At 42.0% G+C, this 23,591-nt stretch overlaps 1 protein-coding gene across 2 annotated transcripts in view; it reads right to left on the bottom strand.

Moving 5' to 3' along the window:
* Positions 1 to 23,591, bottom strand: part of SMCHD1 (structural maintenance of chromosomes flexible hinge domain containing 1) — a 719,028-nt gene that overhangs the window by 402,021 nt on the left and 293,416 nt on the right. For both annotated transcript variants that reach the window (XM_033933958.1, XM_033933959.1), the window contains exons 20-21: positions 23,237 to 23,381; positions 7,530 to 7,626 (exon numbers count right to left, since the gene is read on the bottom strand). In XM_033933958.1, the coding sequence (XP_033789849.1) occupies positions 7,530 to 7,626; positions 23,237 to 23,381 (242 nt within the window). The remainder of the gene's footprint in view (positions 1 to 7,529; positions 7,627 to 23,236; positions 23,382 to 23,591) is intronic.

Here is a 23,591-nt window from a genome sequence, read left to right as displayed (position 1 = left end):
TCTGTGCAAAATCTTTAAATACATTAATTCATTCATTAATTATTGCAAAAATCGATTATTGTAATGCTTTATTCAAAGGAATGGCCCAAAAAGAAGTCAGAAGATTACAGATCATACAAAATACTTCAATTAAATTAATTACTGGGGCCAAAAAATTTGACCATGTAACCCCATTATTACAAAAAGCACATTGGCTACCAGTGGGACATCGAATTTTATACAAGTTATCTTTACTCACCTTTAAATCTTTATCATCCAAAACTCCATCATTCATTTATAAAGTTCTAATTCCATACACTTCTCAAAAAACCTTACAATCCAATCAGCAACTTTTATTAGTTGTTCCCTCTCTCAAAATCATAAATACCAGAAGACAGTATATTTTCTCAGTTACAGCACCACAAACATGGAACTCTCTCCCACTTTATTTAAGGGAGGAGAAAAACCTCGACAAATTCAAAAGCCAACTTAAGAGTTTTCTTTTTATAGACGCTTTTAATCCTTAATTGAATTGCTATTTACTCTGTACAACTCCCTTTTACTTCAGTCAGCTATATATTTATTTTGTTTTCCCATCCATTCTGTGTATTTACCCTTATTTACCCCTCCTTTCCTATTATAAATTGTATTTCTTCCCCCTCTTTCCCAATGTTTCCTGTCCAGATTTGTCTGGTTTGTTTTAAATTGATTTTAATATTTTATTATATTATTGTTAATTTTTTATTATGTATTTTCTGTAAATGTAAATCGCTTAGTAGTTACGATAGGCGATTAATCAAATATTGAATAAACCTTGAAACCTTGATAATAAAACCCTAAGCGTGTATGCGCACTTAGGGTTTTGTGATCCCTGCCACCGTAATGTGTCCGTATGTGCCGAATTCGATTTCCGGCACGTGGGGTGGCTTGTGGCGGCGATTTCAGCAGCGGTTTGAGTCCTGCGCTGCCGGGATGCCTTTTCTCACCCCCTGACCAGAAAACGCAGCAGCTGTGGGGCATTTGCTAGGTTGACCTACTTCAATAATGCGAGGTGGGTCGGACTAGCAAAAGTCCCAAGGCTGCCCGGGCTAGCAGATGCTGAACAAGGGAAGCAGGGAAAGGAGAAGGCCTACTGCTGGACAGAGGGATCAGGTAAGAGGTGCTGCTGGACAGGGGGGGGGGGTAAAAGGAATGGGAGAAGGCCTACTGCTGGACAGGGGGAGCAGGGAAGAAGTGCTGCTGGATGGGGGGAGGGGTAAAAGGAAGAGAGAAGGCCTTCTGCTGGACAGGGGGAGCAGGGAAGAGGTGCTGCTGGACAGGTGGAGCAGGGAAGGAGGGAAGGGGTGCTGCTGGACAGGGGGAAGGTAAAAGGAAGGGAGAAGGGCTACTGCTGGACAGGGGGAGCAGGCAAGGGGTTGTGGTGGACAGCCGAGGAAAGAGAGAAAAAGGAAATTGATAGACAGACAGAAAGCAGCCAAGGAGAGAGAGAGAGAAAGAAAGAAAGAAAGACAGACAGACACACACATCTATTTTAACACCCGTTAATGTAATGGGCTTAAAGACTAGTTCTACTATATTCTACCTAGCAATAAAGTATGAATTCTTTATAGTATTAGAGAGAATATCAATATAAAAAGCTACACCTCCAGGTTTTGTAACTGTGCTTCATTAACTATGGTGCTAGGATACTTCCTCTCACAACTCGTTATGCAAATTCAATATATATTTTTTTCAATTCAGGAAATGTACTACTTCTCTTCTGCTAATCAGAAGCTTTGCAAAATACTACAAAACCCTAAATAAAGACATGCAAAAACTATACAGCAAACTTACCATAACAATACTAACTCCCAGGATTAAAACAGCAACAATAACCCCTATCTACTAAAAAGCAGCACTATAAATATTATACCAGGCCTAGAACACCAATACATATACTACTAGGAAAAAAATGAAAACAGGACTACTATCGATCTAAAGACCATCATTCTCCTCTCCAATCTTCACTCTCACTGTCCTTCGATTCCTATTCCTTTCTCAACTTCTCATTTCCCCATCACGAGGTTTTAAGGTTTCTTTACTTGATTAACTGCCTAGGGCAAACCTATCAAAGTGGTTTATATTTCATTAATATCACAGAAAAGAAAAAGAAATACAATGGTAACAGGATAGCGAGACAAGATTGCTGCGTCTCTAAACTATAAGTTTATATACCGCATCCTCTCCGTAATTATAGAGCTTGGCACGGTTTACAAGAGCTTAATATAGGAAGGAATAACATATTGGGTTTGGAGGTTGAGTACAGGGGGGAGGAGAGCATTATATTTTGTGAAAAGCCTAGTTTTCAGGTGCTTACAGAATAGTCTCATAGGATCCCAGGATCAATGCAGTCCCACATGTCAGCAAAATGAAATCAGGTGTTAAAAGCTACCTGGAATAAATGTGTCTTCAGTAATACTTTAAAAGTTGGAAGAGAGGACTCTGTATAGAGAGACATAGGAAGAACATTCAATAATGTAGATCCCACTACACTAAACATCAATTTCCACAATTTCCGATATGGAATAGTTTGAAGCGAGGGGACCTACAGCAGATGTTGTTGACTAGAGCATAAAGCTTGCATGGGACAAAGGGCATTAGAAAAGGTGTCAAAAATTGAGGGGAGTCAGAATGAAGAATCTTGAATGCTAATAACAGGAGTTTATAGGTTTTATGTTGATTTATTGGTAACCAGCTCACAGTAGTGGGTCATATGGTCGTATTTTTAAGAATGAAAAGGCAATTTCACAGCCACATTTTGTATCAATTGCAGAACTTTGATCTCTCTCTGGTTAATGCACCTAAAGAGCACATTAAAAGTAGTCCAAGCATGTAATAACAAGAGCATATATAACATGTATCATAGTTCTTTTTGATACAGCAAGGTCTTTACTTATCTAATCTGTACTGATCACAATCTTCTGAGCTCATTCCCTCACAAACCATCATCTATCTCTCTCTGACTCATTCTCTTACCAACAACAACAAGACACTCCTGATTTGCCAAATAAATCCTAAACTAGAAAAAACAAGGAAGGCAACCAAGTCACATCAAGGTCTGCGTGGGGGAAGCTCACAGTGCCAAACTTGTCTCACAACTTATAAGCCAAATACAGTGTAACAAGTCAAAAAAGCATGTCACACTGTATAATGTTGTAGGGCGCTCTCAGTGTGAACCCTCAGTGATAAGAGCACAGCTCCGACACTTCACTTCTGGGTCAAGGCAATAAGCCTCCACCCACACACCATCATCGAGCGCCCTGTGTGTGCAAGAATCAAAGCAATCAACAATCAAAGTGAGTAAATAAAACTCAACACAACGCAAGCAACCTGAGCGACCCCCACACAAACCCTGCCAGCCAAACCCCCTCAAAAAGCACGCACAAAATCACAACAAAATCAAAAACCATACCAAACAGTGAAGAACATATCCAAAAATAAACAATACTTATCCAAAACTGTCACACCGACGGAAAAACCGCGCCAGGAGGAAAGGTTCAACCGCGCTGGTTTCGGGAGGAGCCCTTCTTCAGGAACCTGGCCTCCAACAGAACACAAGCAGAGAGGACGGCTGGAGGGCGGGGTGCCCGGGAGGGAGAGCACACCAGCTAAAACAGATCTGCAGGTGACATCATGCATGAACCAACCAATCATACTGTGCCAGCACTCAACACAATCATAACTACAAAAAGGAACAGAGAAAGAAAGAGGGAGGGAACAAAGAACACCCACCAATAGAAACACCACAATCAGAAAAGTTCCTCCCCCACACACACCCACACGCACACAAGCACACCATACCCTGTATCCAAAATCCATTATCTAAAAGAAGCCAAGAACCCTATTAGACAATGGTATTCCATTCCACACTTTCGTTAAGGCCATACGGCTGAACAGATTGTAATTGAAAAATCCAATATTGTTCCCTGAGATTCAGATGAGCCTGTCGATCCCCCCTAAAGTCCCAAGGGACTTGCTCAAGCACGAACCAAGATAGGTCAGTAAAACAGTGACCAAAATCAGCACAGTGGGGTACCAAAGGGGCAGACTGAGATCCAGTACGGATCCGGCTTCTGTGTTCTTGCAGTCTGACCCTAACACTTCTGCTGGTCCATCCCACATAGCACAAACCGCACGGGCAGATGATGACATAAACTACCCATTTAGAATCACACGAAGTTTGCGCTCCGGGGTGGTAAGTGCGTTGAGTCGGGGGATGTTGCCAGGTGGAAATTGACAGAGATAAATGACACATATCACAATGTCCACATGGTTGATGGCTGCCCCCACTGTGGGCCCGACTCCTGGTAGCCAGAAGGTCTTTCAAGTTCTTAGACCGAGCAAAAGCAATACACGGGGTCTCCTTAAAAATAGTATGATGTCCCAAAACATGCCAATGCTTCCTCACAATATTAGCTATCTGGTGGGCTTGATTGGAGAATGATATAACACACACCTGTTGCTCTAAAGGAGGCCGAATGGCAGGAGCCCTTAACAATTCAGGGTTAGCATAGCGGGCTCTGCGGTACGCTCTTCTGATAATCCAATCAGGATAGCCACGAGCCTTAAAACGCAGAGACAGAGCCTTTGCCTGAGCCTTATACTCTCTCAATGTTGAGCAGATCCGACGAATCCTGAGGAATTGCCCCACGGGCACCGACTGGCGCAACCGGACAGGATGGCAACTGGTATAATGTAAATATGAAGTCCGATCCGTAGGTTTGCGAAACACAGTAGTGACCAGTTTACCCTGCTCTTTGCTAACCCTGGTATCCAGATAGGTAACACTGCTTGTATTGACAGTGGCAGTAAACTTTAAATGCCTGTCAAGAGTGTTGAGCCAAGTCAAAAACTCATAAAACCTGGCCTTGGTGTCAGTCCAAATGAGGAACACATCGTCAATGAAGCGGAGCCATGTGGCGATATGAATCATCCATGCAGATGGATATAGCAGACGCTCCTCAAAATTTGTGACATAAAGATTAGCCACACTGGGGGCCATGGCTGTACCCATGGCTACCCCGTGAGTTTGAAGATAAAACTCACCACGTACTTCAAAAAAGTTCTTTTGTAACACCAAGGTGGCCAATTGCATGAGGAAGGCTTTGGTTATACAATAGTGAGGCTCCGTTGATAGATGGTGTTCAACAATCTTTAAGGCTTCAGTCTGAGGTATATTGCTATATAAAGCTTCCAAATCCATGGTTACCAGAAGATCGGACTGCTGCACCTGGATAGTATCAATTTTGTTAAGAAAATTGGTGGTGTCAAGTACAAAAGACCGTGCCTGAGCAACCTGGGGTTTCAAAAAATGGTCAACCAATTTAGACAAGGGTTCAAGGATGGTACCCCGGAGCGACACAATAGGTCTACCCGGGGGGTCATTAAGAGTTTTATGAATTTTGGGTACAGTGTAAAAGTGGGGGTTGCGGCTGGGGGCCTGGGATAAATATCTGGCCTCAGATTTAGTGACGATGTTATTCTGCAGTGCCTCCTGCACCACAGCTGCAATCTCCTGACGCAGAGCGGGAGAGGGATCCTCCTCAAGTTTAACATACCAGTCTGCGTTGGAGATATGCGCGTCCACCTGAGCATTGTACTGGGTCAAAGATTGAACGACCACAGCTCCGCCCTTATCAGCGGGTTTGATGTCCAAGTCAGGGGTATCTCTAAGGGACTCCAGAGCAAGCTGTTGCACCCTGGTCATATTAACAAAGTGACGGCCAGGAGAAATCTGTCCAAGCTGATCAATATCACGTAATATCAAGTCACGGAATACTTTGATGTGAGCATCCATGGGCCCCGGAGGGGTCCAATGAGATTTGACCCTAAATAAAGAATCATCCCGGGTACCCACCTGAGAAGAAAAAAACAGCTTGATCTGGAGACCCCTCACAAACTGAGCCATATCCCTATGTGCTGTAAAAAGATCCAACCCAGTAGTGGGAACAAAGGACAGTCCCTTCTCCAGCACTTGAGTCTGTGCATCGGAGAGGGCAACCCCAGATATGTTGACCACTAAGGACCCCTCGCTACTTGCGAACGAGTTACTGGAGGGTTGTAAGTTTGGGCTGTGTTGCGGTCTGGATAGCCCCTGCGGCCCCGAGACCGTCGCCTTGGGCCTCGTCTGGACCCTCGGCCTATAAAACGCCCTGACCCCATGTACAAATTACGTCCACTAGAGTCACTAGAGGACGAACCATCATCAGATGGATATGTAGAAACCTGTGGTATCACCACCGAGGACCCCTGAGGCTGCATCCAGGAGTATACATACCCCGACGCATAATCCTCAGAGTCCCTATGAAATTTCTTAACCTTGCCCTGCTTGATTTTATTACGATACTGGTCATGTGCTGCCTGCAAGTCAGGCAAGCACTGGGCAAACAAAGGCGCTGAATTGGGGTCAGAAGTTAATTTAGTCTGTATCTCCGTGCTCTGATCAGCAATTTCATGAGAGACCTCCTGAATGGTGTCAATCAGTAACACCATCAGGTCCAGGGAACACTTATTGAGAATTGCAGCCCATTTATGTAAAAAAGAGTCCCTATTGGTGAACATACCAGGGGGTTTGTGCACCCTCAAGCCCTTTAATGCACACTCTCTCTCTCTTACTATGTTCTTCACTGTTTGGTATGGTTTTTGATTTTGTTGTGATTTTGTGCGTGCTTTTTGAGGGGGTTTGGCTGGCAGGGTTTGTGTGGGGGTCGCTCAGGTTGCTTGCGTTGTGTTGAGTTTTATTTACTCACTTTGATTGTTGATTGCTTTGATTCTTGCACACACAGGGCGCTCGATGATGGTGTGTGGGTGGAGGCTTATTGCCTTGATCCAGAAGTGAAGTGTCGGAGCTGTGCTCCTATCACTGAGGGTTCACACTGAGAGCGCCCTACAACATTATACAGTGTGACATGCTTTTTTGACTTGTTACACTGTATTTGGCTTATAAGTTGTGAGACAAGTTTGGCACTGTGAGCTTCCCCCACGCAGACCTTGATGTGACTTGGTTGCCTTCCTTGTTCATTCTCTTACTAGCCACAGGGACTTTCCTCGTCATTCAACCCCTTATCATAAGCCCCAATTTTTTCCTTTCATTCAACCATGTTGTTTTTCTTACATCTACCCAGATTCCCATGATCTTATCTCCTCTCCAATTCTTCAGTCTCTTACTCCAGGCTCCCACAGTTCTCTGTCCCTTTAATGCACACTCTCTCTCTCTTACTAGCTACCTCCAGATCTTTCATATCAAATCTCTGCCCCTTCCTCCAGACACTTCTTCCTTATTCTATCCCCTCCCTCTCTATCTGTTCAGGCTCCCACTCTCTTTCTCACACATTAATTTCAGACACTATCCCACACTTATTGCAAATCAGTTCTATGCACATTAATTTCATGCTAACAAATGAAACGCATACTAATACATACACATCTTTAAAGTTTATACTGCAATACTTGTAGAACAAATAAAAACCAAATGTTTTCCTGCAATCCTCATCTTTCAGGCATAAACGTACCTCGCCACAGCAATTGTTCACAAAGCCTTTAGCAGTTACACCTTTAATGACATAATTTGTTCCTTTACTTATATCTTCATAATGAAGTGACAACCCACTGAAAACAAAAATAAAAAAAGGTTAATATATATTGAAAACATAACTAAAAAGCATAAAACTGTACTAAGCTTATATAAAAGAAATTAGTTATCAACAATGCTAAAATACATATAAAAGGAAAATTAATAATAATAAAAAAAACAACTTGTTTTTATTTTTATACAATTTTTTATATAACTGTAAAACTAATCTGAAAAGTTGTTTTTAAAAAAAATTAAACCTTCATCTGATTGTAAATATTAAGATTATACTAGAAAGAATGAGTCACAATGGTATCTTTCTTAAGAACATAAGAGTTGCCATACTGGGACAGATCGAAGGTCCATCAATCCCAGTATGCTATTTCCAACAGTTGGCAATCTAGGTCACAAGTACCTGTGAAGATCCAAGGAGCAAAACAAATTTTAGGCTGCTTATCCTACGAATAAGCAGTGGATTTACTCAAGTCCATCTTAATAATGATTTATGGACTTTTATTTTAGGAAAGTATCCAAACCTTTTTTAAACCCTGCTAAGCTAACTGCTTTCACCACACTCTCCGCCAATGAATTCCATAGTTTAATCACATGTCAAGTGAAGAAATATTTCTCTGGTTAGTTTTAAATATACTACTTAGTAGCTTCATCACAATCCCTCTAGTACTACCATTTTTGGAAACCACAAACAAGTGATTCACATCTACCTGTTCTATTCCACTAAGTATTTTATAGACCTTTATCATAAAAACATAAGAATAACCTTACTGTGTCAAAGCAATGGTCCATCTAGCTCAGTAGCCTGAGTTCATGGTGGCCAATCCATATCTCTAGTACCTGGCAAAAACCCAAATAGTAGCAACATTCCATGCTACCTATCCAGAGCAAGCAGTGGCTTCCCCCATGTCAGTCTCAATAACAGGCTAAAGAGCTCTAGCCACTTTAGCCTTTCCTCATAGCGAAGTTGACCTATCCTCTATTATTTTTGTTGCTATTTCTGTACCTTTCTAATTCAGCTATATCTTTTTGAGATGTGGTGTCCAGAATTGCACATAGTATTCAAGGTGCAGCCATACTATGGATCAAAACAAGGGCATTATAACATTCTCATCTTTGTTTTTCATTCCTTATCTGATAATTCATAATACAGTCAAACCTCGGTTTGCAAGTAACATGGTTTGCGAGTGTTTTGCAAGACGAGCAAAACACTCGAGCAAACTTTAACTCGCAAACCGAGCATTGACTCAATCAGAGCTTCCTGGCCTGCCGGAGAGGGAGGTGTGTGTCTGTGGGCCGGCTCTGCAGGTCTCCTTCCACTTCCGAGAGGCATGTACATGAAGAGGATACAGAGAGAAAAGGCTGAATAATTACAAAAGCTTCTCCCATCTCTCTCAAGAAACTCCTAGTCAAACTTGACTTTTCCCAGCCGAGGACGCTCGCCTGACTGTGCTCCTGCTGCGGCTTTTCCTCTATGGTGTCGTGCTCTGAGAATGTACGTCAGGCACTCGTTCTCGTACGGGTGCGAGCAGGGGGGGTGGAGGGTGAATTCGCCACGCTTCCTCCTCCATGCTGTCCGCCGCCGATTAAGAAGCCATAGCAGGAGGGTAGGGGGTGAAGCCGCAGCAGACCCAGCTCGGGATGGCCACGATCGTAGATGCCAGAATGCGCCGCTGGAGAACGGCTCAGTGCTGCCTGCCCCCGAGCCTCACCTCCCCTCCCCCTTCGCTGCTCACCCGCCCCTGCTTGACTACGATGGCTGCGTGCTGCGGCACCTGCTCCTGCTCACCTGGATGCCAGCGCTCATCGGCTTCACCCAGTTTGGACAATTTCTTGTTTGACTTGCTGGGGAGACAACGGCAGTTACCTTCGGCACCCGTGAGGGAGGTGAGAAAGAAAAAGGAAGGGATGGGGGAAAGTGAAGAGCAAAAGATGACGGGAAATAAGCAAAGGGAAAGATGTCTGTGGTAATGGAAAGAAAGGGGAGAAGAGGGAGAAATGCTGAAATAGAGAGTGAGAGAACTGTTGGACCACAAGAAGGCCTGTTTTGAGGTTCAGGAACAAATCATGCGAGTTTCCTTTACTTTCTATGGGGAAACTCACTTTGATATACGAGCACTTTGGTTTATGAGCATGCTTCTGGAACAAATTAGGCTCGCAAACCAAGGTTCCACTGTATTCTATTTGTTTTCTTAGCCTTTGCCATACACAATGATACCTTTTCCTGGGTGGTGACTCCTAAAGTGAAACCCTGCATCACGGAGCTATAGTTCAGTTTCCTCTTTCTCACATGCATCACTTTGAACTTGCTCAAATCAACGTCATCTGCCATTTTGAAGCCCAGTCTCTCAAGGACCTCTTGCAATTTTTCACAATCCTCTTATGATTTATTTATTTAAAAATTTATATACCGCACAAAAACTATGTGGTTTACAAAATTACATGCATACTTATTAAAAATACTAAAACATGTTTCGACAGAACACAATAAAACATTAACTAACAGTATCATTATTAAAAACAGTGTTCTCCCCAGGGCTTTTTAGCCGGGCAGTCCACCCGGCTAATTTAGATGACCCCCAGCTGTCATCTATCGGGAATCCTGCTGCTGCTGCCACTCAACATAAAAAAATCCCCCCCAAAAACCATCTCTCACCGGCTTGGAGATGCAAACTCACGCTTCGGGGCTCTAAGGTGTGCGTGCCGGCTTCCCTTCTCTTCCCTCTGAAACCGGAAGTTATGTCGGGGGGGGGGGGGGGGGAGAGAAGGGAAGCCGGCATGCACACCTTAGAGCCCCGAAGCATGAGTTCACTATGGGCTAAGGCAGGAGACTGGTCAACGACGGATAGAAGCTTACAACTTGCTTCGGGCCTTCCTCGCTGCCGGGTCCTGCCTACTTTCTGTTTCTGCGATGGCAGGACCCGGCAACGAGGAAGGCCTGAAGCAAGTTATAAGCTTCCCTCCGTTGCTGACTTGTGCCTGAGGCAAAAAAGTCACGGCACAAGAGAAGCCTCCCCTTCGCTCACTTGGAAACATCACCGCAGCGCAGGATGCCTATGGTGCAGGACAGGACACTGAACAAATCAGACCTCGCACTCTCTTCCACGCTGTCCTTCGCAATCTCGCTGCTTAAAGCATGGTCACCACCTGTTTGATACCAGTTCATCGCCGATTCCCCCTCTCCCGTTCTCCGAATCATCATCATGTCCAGGTTATCGCAGGATGAAATATACAATGGCTACCCAACGCAGTTAATCCTGGCCAGATTGGTGGTCTTCTACCGTAATGGTGACCCTTTCTTTGTTGGCAAGGAATTGGTGATCAATGGCAAGCATGTGCAAACTTTAGACGCCCTCCTGTCAGAGTTAACTAGGCACGTGCCCGTGCCGTAGGGGTCGGTGCTGCGGATCTTCACGCTGCACAAGGGCCACCCCGAGAGCACCATGGATGACATCCTGCCAGGCCACACTTACATCATAGCGAACAAGGAATCTTTCCGGGAGCTTGAGTACGTGACATCATTGTGCGAGGGGGTTGCTGGTAGTAGAAGTCAGATGGACTGGTCTGGATGTGTACGTTATAGGGGTGTGAGTGACTTATAACTCCATGATTGATATGACTGATTACTAGACAAAGGGCCAAAATTCATTTGTGGATATGTTTTGATACTATTTTATATTTAGCAATTTGTCGCTGGAAAAAAAACTGTGCATGTATAGTAATACTGTGGTATTTTTTCCCCCCAGGATTTGAAGTTACTGTAAAGTTATTTAAAGTTTGTTTAGCTCTTGGTAGGATAGTAATTGCGAATCATTTCTAAATTTGTATGTCTACTCAGTAAACAGGGACGTTCAAGATGCTGAGTGCAAAAAAAAAAAAAAAGAGAGAGAGAGAGAAAACTTAAAAAATGGTGAACATGTGTCAAATGAATATAAAGGAGTGAAAAAGCTAATATAAGGGGCCTGTATGCAAAAACTTAAATTGCTATGTGTAGAAAATAGTTCGGTTTGCTTCTTGAAGATAAGGATTTTTTAAATTGAGAAAATGCAAAATTATGCCAAAATTTCTGGGATGTGGTCATTCGTCCCCCTTTCTCCCAGCAGGTCTACCATCTCTCCTCCCACACTAGGTCCAACATCCATAGTCAGTGGAATGCTTTTTTGTTTGGGGGGCCCAAAAGCACTGCCCAGGCTCCACCCCAGACCCAGCCGCCATATTAATAATAGTACTAATTGTAAGTGCCATTTCTTCCATTCATTTTTCACATACACACGATATAATCTTATTAATAATACATAATGGTAACCACAAAATTAAACTACACAAAGCACTCTTTTACCCCTCTCCACCTTGCACAGCATTTCTTCCTCTCTCCTCCACCCCCATGTGCAACGTCCACCATCTCTCTCATTCCTTCCCTTGCTGCAAAGGGAGTGAGGAAAGAAAGATAGAGGGATCCAGGGTATATCGCTCCAACTCCTTCTACTGCCACATCCAACATTTTTCCCTCTCTCATCCCCCCCGGACTGTGTACAGCATCTTTTGCCCCTGTCCACCAGCCCCATGCCCAACATTTCTCCTTCTATTACCCCTCTCCAGAACTATGCGACATCTCTTCCTCCATTCCCTCCACCACCAGGTCCAACATTCTTCCCTCTTGCATCTGTCCTACTGTTCCCTCTCCACCACCACATCCAACATTTCTCCCTCTCATCTCTCTACCTTACTCCTCTCCCACCAACATGTCCAACAATTCTCTTCCTATGCCCAACATTCTCCTTTTTCTTCCTTTCCCCATGTACACCATCTCTTTCCCTCACACTCATGCTCAACAATTTTTCCTTTCTATTCCCTCCTCCACCTCAGCATCTCTTTCCTTCTATCCTTCCATCCTATGTTCCAAGTTCATGCCCCTTCCCTCCCTTCCTTCTGTATCCCTCCCTTCCTTCTGTATCCCAAGTTTGTGCTCCCTCCCTCCTTCCTTACAGACTTTGTCTTAAGTTTGTGTCCTCTTTCTTCTTTCTGTGTCCCAACATGTCCCTCTCCCCATTCTGTGTCCCAAGTTCATGCTCCCACCCTCCTTCCGTATCGCTCCTTTCCTTCTGTATCCCAAGTTTGTGACCCCTCTCTCCTTCCTTAATGACATTTTCTTTGTGTACAGTGTGCTTTGTGTTTTTTAAAATTTTATTGTTGGTAGATCATTTTGACTTGGTCATTTTAAAAGTAGCTCACAAGCCAAAAAATGTGGGCACCCCTGCTCTAGAGCCATTTCTTGTATGACTGGATGAGCTATATTTATCTTTATTTTTTAGTTGTTTAAATTCATGCAGAAATAAATGGCTAGATTGAACCTAATGACTTCATTAACGCTTTTCCCTTTTTTAAACCTCTATACCATTTGAAAGAGGGCAAATATCTAATTATTCCCTTCTAGAATTGGATACTTCTTAAATTTAGTAAAAATATTCTGGCACAAGTGTCAAACCTTAAAAAAGGAAGTCATATTGAGCATTGGAAAATAATAATAAACTAATAAAAAATAGTACATATTTAGGGCTTTTTTTACTAAGTTGCGATAGTGATTTTAGCATTTGCTTAGCGTGCGTAGAATTGCCATGTGCACTAGATGCTAACGCCAGCATTGAGCTGGCTTTAGTTTTCCCGCTTAGCGCGGGGGTTTGCGCGCGCTAAAAATGCTAACGCAACTTAGTAAAAGAGGGGGTTAATTTTCCCCATCCCACCCCACCCTGCTACTTTTTTATGCACCCGGCTGGAAAAAATTTCTGGGGAGAACACTGAAAACCTTTTTTCAAATTTATCCTACAAGATGGAGACAAAATCCTATAAAAACATTTACAGGACGGTAAGGCTTCAACAGCAAATAGCATTAGCACATGAAGGCATTAACAAATAATTGTGTTTTCAACATTTTCTTAAAATTCAGTCTCCCATCACAAAATCGCAGAATACCAGGCAGCGCATACAAAAGCTTGGCACCTGCTACAGATAGCAATTTTACCCCAATCTTAACACGGGAGAATAACATCTTACCCTCCAAATTCAACTTCATACCATTTTTAGATCTCAAACATTTTCTGAGTTGATAAGATTAAAAAAAACTCCTTTAGTGCCCTTGGGGAAATGTGATATAAGATTTGCTGTATGATTGAGAGTATCTTAAACTGTACTCTCAACTTTGAACAACTTTGTGTCATCAGCAAATTTAATTATCTCACTAGTTATTTCCATCTCTAGATCATTAATAAATATGGTAAAAAGCAGTGGTTCCAGCAGACACCTTGGGGACCCTACTATTTACAATCCAAATACCCTTGCAGAAAATTGCTAATCTCTAGTTTGGGAAGACCATGAAAGCAGTTTATTTTATTTTCTGCTGTCGATCTAAACAATTTGTTGAAAAGGAGGAAAAAGCCTGACTCTGACCTGCCACACTCACTATTTGGTGCAAGTAGATACAAACTTAGGAGATACCTCATTGGCATAAAAAACCTCCTCCTCATCAAATCTATTGTATTAAGACTTAAATTTTAAGTTCATTTTTCTTATATTATAGTGCTCTCAACAAAATTTCTGTGAAAAGGGGTGTCCCCTCTCGCCTTTATTATCATTGGAACCTTTGTTGAAGCGGATAAGGGAGGATGGTACTATCGTGGGTCTCCCGGTGGGTTGGAAGGAGGTTCGTTGTTTGGAATTTGCTGATGATGTTTTATTGCTGCTGACTCAGCCTCAACGGTCCTTTCAAAGGGATCTGCAATTAGTGACTATCCATGGGGGGTGTCGGGCTTTGACTTAAATTTAGAAAAATCTGAGGCCTTGCCTATTTGTGGGTATACGTAATTACGAGGATTGGTTTTCCCATTTCCCCTGAGGAAAGTGGCACACAGACTTAAGTATCTGGGGATTTATATTACTAGTGATTTGAGGAAAGCTTATGCAGAGAATTTCACAGTATTATTGGGAAAATTCCAGGACTTATTGGCACTTTGACCAAATTTCCTTTGACTTTGAGGGGTAGAATTGTATTGTTTAAAATGGTTCTGCTTCCTAAGTGGATTTATGTTAATGTAAACCTTTCCTATGTATGTGACCAATAGGGATCTCAGTATCTATCAAAAAATCTTGGGCAAATTTCTTTGGCCCGTGCCCAATAAGAAACTCCGATTGACTCTTGCGCAGCTCTCCTCGCCAGTAGGGCGAGGTGGCCTGGCTTTGCCGGATTTGCGCAGATATAATGTAGCCTGTTTCCTTTGACACTTAGTTGATTGGATAAAGTCTACTCAGTATTACACGCCAGTGACTTTGGAACAACAGCTGATGGCATCGACACACTTGTCGGACCTCATCGGATTTTCCCTACTCACTCCCATCTTCTGTTGAAATCTATGAGACAATGTTGGCAATGGTTGTATAAATGTATGCAGTTGCCTTTTACATCCACTATTTTACTGCCCTTATGGAGGAATCGTGATTTGGACTCAGACACCTCCAAGTTCTATTTGTTCTGCTGGGCTGACCAGGGTATATGTTATGTGCGGGACGTGGTGAATGAGCATGGATTTCTTCTTTCTTTTCACGATCTTCAGGCTCGAGGTACTTTGCTGGCCAGAGATTGGTTGTGTTATGGTCAAGTTTCTCATTATCTACATTCCCTGGACTCCACCTCCTTAAATGAAGATATGGCAGATATGGTCTGGGACATCTTGACACTATTTCGACAATTCCGGACCAGCCTTTCCTTTCACCAAGTTAGCCTGGGCAGTGTTAACATGCCCTGGGATTACGATGCTGTGGTAGTTGTGTGGAACCAAGATCTTGCCACTTCTGAACAGATAACTGGGGATTGTATGTGTCTTCTAACGAAACGTCTTTCGTGATTGTCTCGTTCAATTGTTTTGCAAGAACAACATTACAAGTTTTTATTACGGCTCTATATTTCCCCTTATAAGGCATATATGGCTGGATTTGCTTCTCATGCCTGTTGCCCAAAGTGCCAGTCTACACCAGCTGGTTTGTTCCATATGTTCAGGTACTGTGACCAAGTGCAAACCTTTTGGTCTTTTGTCTGTCTCTATCTGCAGACGATATTACAGCGCAGAATTCCTCTGCAGGCAGATGTTATGCTTTTTTCACAATTTTCCTCTTTGGGACTGTCTAGGAGTCATTCTCAATTGTTACAAAAAGCTTCCTTGCTGGCTAGGAAATGTATTCTTTTATTGTGGAGACAGGCTAAAGTTCCTACTGTTACCATGTGGAGAAATGAGGTGTATCTTTTGTTAAAATATGAATATTTGGATGTTAAACATAGTGGTCCTGGGCATTGGAGAAGATTTCAGGCTATTTGGGCACCTGTTGGGACAACTTATCCCATAGAGCCCGAAGTGCTCTCCTCAACTTTTGACACTGGAGTGCTGGGGGTGAGGGGTGGGTTGGGAGAGGGCAGGGGGTAGTAGTGGTCTGTTTTTGAGTCTTTATGGTCTGTGTGAAGAACAACATGATAGACTTTCTTATCACTTGTTTTATTTGAGCTATGTTTCTGAATGTTGTGTTTTGTGTTAAACTAATAAAAATATTAAAAAAAAAAAATTCTATGAAACTCAGCCATTGTTTAAAAATTGGTCTACAAAGTTCAACCATGCTCAAGAACCTTAAAGTTCACTTATTTTGTGTATGAATTGCTTTCAATAGGTGTCTGTGCCATACGGGTAAAGCTCAAAGACCAAAACATGCACCTTTTGTGATATAGCCTAAAGCCAATGGTGGCCAGCCAACGTTTCGCTGAAGCTGCATCAGGACGAATCAGGTTTAACTATAACAGTTTCAGAAAAAACTGGGTGCATTACTACACATAAACCTCTAAACAGTTTATGGAAAACAGACTTCCCAAACCAAGAAAAGACAAGAATACTCACCCCGGCCACTATTTATCCTTCTCCTTTGAGAATATTGAACATTTAACCCTAGTCTGTTTTCTATCTTTTAACCTGCTCTTAATCTATAATAGCATATTACCTCCTATCCCACGACTTTCTAATTTTCTCAGAAGTATTTTTTTATTTAAATCTTTATTAATTTTCCATTCAAAAACAGTGCTTTAAAAGTATACATACAATTGGCTTCAAGATAGCACTATATACTAACAAATAAATATTACAATACATTTCATTCCCCCAACCAAATTCCAGTGTAATTAGTTATTCATTTTAATCTTTTCATATAATCTAACAAAAACTATATTTCAGAACCTCAAAAATATACCCTCCCCCCTCTGGATCCCACCCTCCCCTACCCCTGGATATGCAAGAAATATGTCCAGAAAAAGAAACTATAATGATTCTACAAAAGACATCAATGGGCCCCATATTAATTTGATTTTTTTTGTATTTCCTGTCAAATCTGCATTCATTTTTTCATATTTATAGATTAAACATAAATTTGTCCACCAGAATGTAAAGTTCAGTCGGTCCCAGTTTTTCCAATTTCGTGTGATTAATTGTATAGCAGTACCCGTCATAATCAAAAAAAGATGTCTTTTAAATCTGTCTAGGGGGGTCTTTAACATATAATATAGTACCACAAATCACTGTTTCATAAGTCAAAGGGATCTCAACTTCTAGAATATTATTAATATGTCCCCAAATCGACTTCCAAAAAATCAGAATCATAGGGCAATAAAATAGTAAGTGATCCAATGTTCCTATGTCTAGATGACAGTGCCAGCATCTATTAGATCTTGAATTATCTAACTTATTTAGTCTAACCGGGGTCCAAAAAGAACGATGTAACAAAAAGAACCAAGTTTGTTTCATAGATGCTGACATGTACATCTCAACCTCCAAGACCAAATCCGTGGCCATTGAGATACAGAAATATACTGTTTAATCTCGATGCTCCAAATGTCTTAAGTAATTTTTGAAGTACTTTATCAAATGCCTTTTGAAAATCCAAAAACACAATATCGACCGGCTCATCTTTATTTATATTTATTCATCATTTCACAAAAATGTAGTAGATTAGTAAGGCAAGATTTCTCTTGACTAAATCCATATGAGTTGTGTCTCATTAACCCATGCTTATGTATATGCTCTGCAATTTTGCTCTTTATAATAATCTCTACCACTTGAACTGCTATGGAAAAGAGCACCATTATCACAGGTGCCTATTATACAAGACAAGGGATATGAGACTAACAATGAAAAAAATCAGTGCAGCCTGTTGGTTTGAATATGAACATTGAGTGGAAGCCTTTTTTGATTGGAAATGTTTTTTGACTGCAAAGCTTTGATGTGAGACTCCATTTATCCAATTAGGAATCAGTTTAAGAATTTCTCTAGGAAATAATATATCATCATAAAAAATGGAGGTTAGCTCCCACAGTTAATTATAAGAATTTACTTTCACTATGTTAACTGAGTTTCACATGCACTGATTTGCATCATCTTTAATCTCGTATCCCATGACATGTATATGTGCCCATGATAGTGGCACCCTTCTACACAGCGGTTCCAACAGAAGAACAACGCTGTTGCAACACTAAGAAGTATAACTTCATTATAAATAGGTTAAATGTATATAGTACTGAATTCTATGATATATAGCTTCTCCATTTTTCATTATGTCCGACTTAGAACTGGAGTAATTTATCTCATACTGGAATTCTTCCAAGAGAAGGAAGAGTTTTTTTTCTCTCTCTCTACTCCTGATGACATCACAAGCTTTAACCCATCCTTCCTAACATTATTTAAACTGTCAATTCATTACAATTAGTTACTTTATTAATAAGTCATAAATTTATTCCTTATTAGTATCTTCTTATCTAATCTAAATCTTAAAACACTTCATCAAATTTTAATACTTCATTGAATTTTTATTAAAATTCTCTAAGACTATTAAAAAGAATTACAATTCAGGTCAACTCAGGATCTGCAGCAGTTAGTGACTCAGTGCTGTAAACAATTTTCATTTAATGCTTTTCAGCTCAATTCGTTAATACTACTTCAATGCTGTAAGTGATTTTCATTCTTTTCAGCTCAATTCATTTAGTACTGCAATGCTTCAATACTTCTCAAGAGTTAGAAAGTTCTTAAAGTGCTTGTGTGCTAGAAAAACTCTCAATTAGTTTGGTACTTTGTAAATTGACTTAATATTTCATAAATTCTTGCAAGTTCAAAGTACTTAGCTTATATCTTTGCTCTTTATGAAACCAAAGTGGTTGTTTTATATTTTCTGAACATAAGAAATGCCTCTGCTGGGTCAGACATGAGGTACATCGTGCCCAGCAGTCCGCTCACGGGGCGGCTCAACAGGTCCAGGACCTGTGCAGTAATCCTCTATCTATACCCCTCTATCCCCTTTTTCAGCAGGAAATTGTCCAATCCTTTCTTGAACCCCAGCACCGTACTCTGCCCTATTACGCTCTCTTGAAGCGCATTCCAGGTGTCCACCACACGTTGGGTAAAGAAGAACTTCCTAGCATTCGTTTTGAATCTGTCCCTTTTCAACTTTTCTGAATGCCCTCTTGTTCTTTTATTATTCGAAAGTTTGAAGAATCTGTCCCTCTCTACTCTCTCTATGCCCTTCATGATCTTATAAGTCTATATCATATCCCCTCTAAGTCTCCTCTTCTCCAGGGAAAAGAGACCCAGTTTCTCCAATCTCTCAGCATATGAAAGGTTTTCCATCTCCTTTATCAGACGCGTCGCTCTCCTCTGAACCCTCTCGCGTAACGCCATGTCCTTCTTAAGGTAGGGTGACCAATTTTGTTCTGGTTGTAAAACCCTTCTTGATTATGCCTAGCATTCTGTTTGCCTTCTTAGCAGCCGCTGCGCACTGTGCCGTCGGCTTCATTGTCATGTTCACCATTACCCCCAAGTCCCTTTCTTGGGTACTCTCATTTAATAACATCCCTCCCATTGTATAGTGGTACCTCGAGTTTCTGTTTCCCACATGTAATACTTTACATTTCTGTCTTCCGATAAGGCATACGTTTCACAGGACAAATTTACCCGCCCGCTGTGTCAGGGATAAAGTTTTGCAACACTTCTTCATTTTAGCTGCACATTACTGTCGGTTCCGGAAGACTGGAAGGTGGCGAATGTTATGCCGATCTTCAAGAAAGGTTTGAGGGGAGATCCGGGAAATTACAGACCGGTAAGTCTGACCTCGGTACCGGGAAAGATGGTAGAGGCGCTGATAAAGGACTGCATCACCTTGACGGACACGATCTGATGAGGACCAGCCAGCATGGCTTCAGCAAAGGAAGATCTTGCTTGATGAACTTGCTGCACTTCTTCTAGGGAGTAAACAGGCAGATAGACAAGGGTGACCCAGTCGACATTGTATATCTGGATTTTCAGAAGATGTTCAACAAGGTTCCGCATGAACGACTACTTTGAAAAATTGCAGGCCATGGAATCGAGGGTGAAATACTCACGTGGATTAAAAACTGGCTGGCCGATAAGAAACAAGAGAGTGGGGGTAAATGGACAATACTCGGACTAGAAAAGCATCACAAGTGGAGTGCCACAGGGTTCGGTGCTTAGACCCGTGCTCTTCAACATATTTATAAACGACCTGGAAATTGGTACGACGAGTGAGGTGATTAAATTTGCAGACGATTCGAAGTTATTCAGAGTAGTGAAGAGGCAGGAGGATTGTGAAGACCTGCAACGTGACATAAAAATGCTCGAGAAATGAGCCACGACATGGCAAATGAAGTTTAACGTGGCTAAGTGTAAAATGATGCATGTCGGTAACAAAAATCTTATGCACGAATACAGAATGTCTGGTGCGGTACTTGGAGAGACCCCCCCAGGAAAGAGATATGGGAGTACTGGTCGACAAGTGGATGAAGCTGTCCGCACAATGCGTGGGGGCGAAAAGGGCAAATAGAATGCTAGGAATGATTAAGAAGTGGATCACAAACAGATCGGAGAAGGTTATCATGTCGCTGTACCGGGCCATGGTATGCTCTCACCTGGAATACTGCATCCAGCACTGGTTGTCATACATGAAGGACACAGTGCTACTCGAAAAGGTCCAGAGAAGAGCGACCAAAATGGTTAAGGGGCTGGAGGAGCTGCCGTACAGTGAGAGATTAGAGAAACTGAGCTTCTTCTCCCCTGAAAAGAGGAGACTGAGAGGGGACATGAACGAAACATTCAAGATAATGAGAATAGACTTAGTAGATAAAGACAGGTTGTTCACACTCTCCAAGGTAGAGAGAATGAGAGGGCACTCTCTAAAGTTAAAAGGGGATAGATTCCATACAAACTAAGGAAGTTCTTCACCCAGACAGTGGTAGAAAACTGGAATGCTCTTCCGGAAGATGTTATAGAGGAAAACACCTTCCAGGGATTCAAGACAAAGTTAGACAAGTTCCTGCTGCCGCATGACCCAGCAGCGGCAATTCTTATGTTCATCAGTCCATGGTAAAATCCTCTCCCATAACCCTTAATTATTGGACCCCAAAAGTATTTAATTGCCACTAATTATGACATTGTAATGGATTGATTTTCCCAGGATGTGCCAGAGACAGTGTGCAAGAGTGTCTAATACACCTTCTCTGGCACATTCTGGGAAGATCAATCCATTACAGTGTCACAGTCCACAATACTTTGTAAATATTTTTGTGCACACATTCTGACACAGCTATTAGTACTTTTTCACATATTTTACTGTTTTTTTTTCTCAGTATATATCATTGCTGAAAAATGCTGTTTTAAAGTTGTTTCTTCATTCTTTGAGGATTCCTGAAAAAGGCTTCAATGCCGAAAACCCGAAAACAGCTTGTGTTGAGTCCCTTTGCAGATCTACAAAGAAGGTAAGCTAGCTACATACCAGTGCTCAATAAAGATCATCTTTTTTTTAAGTACCTGTACATAAACTACTTTGATTGTAGTTGTATAACTACAAAAGGCAGTATACAAGTCCCAATCCCTTTTGTGAATGCCTTGTCTTCCCGTTTCATCATTCCCACTGTGTTTTCTAAACCCACTCTCCTGCTGCACTAAATCCTGCTGTGACCTGACACGATTGCCCTACACCCTGCATAAGGAGAGATACCCAATCTATCCTGCTGCACTAAACCCAACCGTGACCCGACCCAACCACCTCCCCGCTGCAACCCGACCGCTCCCCCACTTAACAGTGACCCCCTCCCTGTCTCCACCGTCCCCCACTCCCTTACCTTAACATATGAGCTGGAGGGACATGGACACCCAGCTGCTGCTGCTGCGTCGTCTAAAATGGGAATTCCCCTCCCCGGTGCATCTTGGGATGCATCTGGGGAGGGGCTCGAGGCTCTGATTGGTCCAGGTTAAAGCATCTGTTGAGGTAAGGGGGAGGGGTCAGCAGAGACGGAGGTCACTACTAAGTGACCGAGCAGTCGGGTCACAGTGGAAGGGGGAGGGGCGGTAGGGTCAGGCAGGGTTTAGTGTAGCAGGAGAGAATGGGGGGTGGGGGGGGTCACAGCCGGGATTTTAGGGAAGGGGTGTTGTGATGCAGCAGAGAGAATGGGTATCTCTCCCACTGCATCACAACACAGGGCTTTCCAGCAGTCTCTGACACTGACCGGCACCCCTGGACCAGTTACTTTTTTTGACATCAAAAGCCGATGCTGCTTTTTGAAAATGGCTCGGCATTTTTTAAGAATCCACCTTAGGACTCATTTCAATGCTGAAGAGCCCATTTGCATGTCAGTGTTGGAGACTGCTAGAAACGTCACTAAAGAGGGAGATAACCCCTTTTGATAATCCGCCGCTAAACTGCATACAGGTTAAATCGCTGGAAAACAGTTTAGCGATGGTGTTAAACTTTTGAGAATCTTGCCTTAGGACAGTGATTCCCAAAGCTGTTCTGAGGAAATTGAAGGCCAGGGTATTTTCAGGATTATCAGCCATGAAAATGCATGAGGTGGAGGCAATGTATTCAAATCACATGCAAATTTACTTGATGCATCTTCATTATGGAAATCCTGAAACCCACCTGGCTGGAAGAGACCAGGATAGCTTTAGGACCCACTGGACTAGAGAATAGAGACAAAGTAGCACTGTGAAATGGAGAGGGGAAGAGAGTTTCTAGATGTGGTAGATTGCAAGGGAGGATCAGAGAGAAGAAAGGGTTATTGAGTACAAAGGACTGGGGGACAAGAGGAGAAGTTTGCAGGGTGGACGATATTGATGCTGTGTATGGTATATAGGGTTCAGAGAGAAGAACGTAAAGACATGAAAAAAGAGTAAGAGGATGACGAAGGAAGTACAAGAAATAAAGAGCAGGTTCAAGGGACATAAAGTGAGAGATAGGTACAGTTGGCAGAGTGTAAGAGGACATGGGTATACCAACATGTTGGGCCTCATGAAACGCTGTTGCATGGGAGGAGCAGGGAATAAGGTTTTATGCTAAGGTCATCAATCTGCTATTGATGCTTTCTTCTAGAGGCAAGTGGTGTTTTCATTGCTTTCTCAGTCTCCTCCGCTCTCTCAAAACTACAGCAAAAAAATCTAGATCATTAAAATGCATACTGCTATCATCGGGAGCAACAGTGCTTGTGTTCAAACACTCCGCCAACCTTAATTAAAACAGTAATGAAAGAAAGAAAAATAATATATTTAAAATTACCTAGCCTCAAGTACTGGTTTAATATCAGTCACAGCTGGAGTGGAATGACCAAATTCATCTTGTACATCCAAAGGAATGTTGAAAGGTACTCCAACACGAAATGGAGGATCCAAAATGTTCACTAAAAATTTAACTGGTTTACCCTCTTGTTAAGGGAGAAAAATAAACACATGTTAGAACTCATTTTAAAAATTCAATTTGCTCTTCCCCATCATGAGATAAATAGCCATAAATTTAAAATTAAAATGGTAAGTTCACTATAACAATTGAAAATAATATAATCAGCATGCTAAAAAAATCAAAGGTGTTACATATTAAAAATTTGTAATAAATCTAAATGGAGTTACACAAAAAA

The sequence above is a fragment of the Geotrypetes seraphini genome, chromosome 2, assembly GCF_902459505.1.
Source record: "Geotrypetes seraphini chromosome 2, aGeoSer1.1, whole genome shotgun sequence".
Classification (NCBI taxonomy): Eukaryota; Metazoa; Chordata; class Amphibia; order Gymnophiona; family Dermophiidae; genus Geotrypetes; species Geotrypetes seraphini.
Note: the sequence above shows the minus strand (reverse complement) of the source record. Positions and strands in the feature narration are given on the sequence as shown.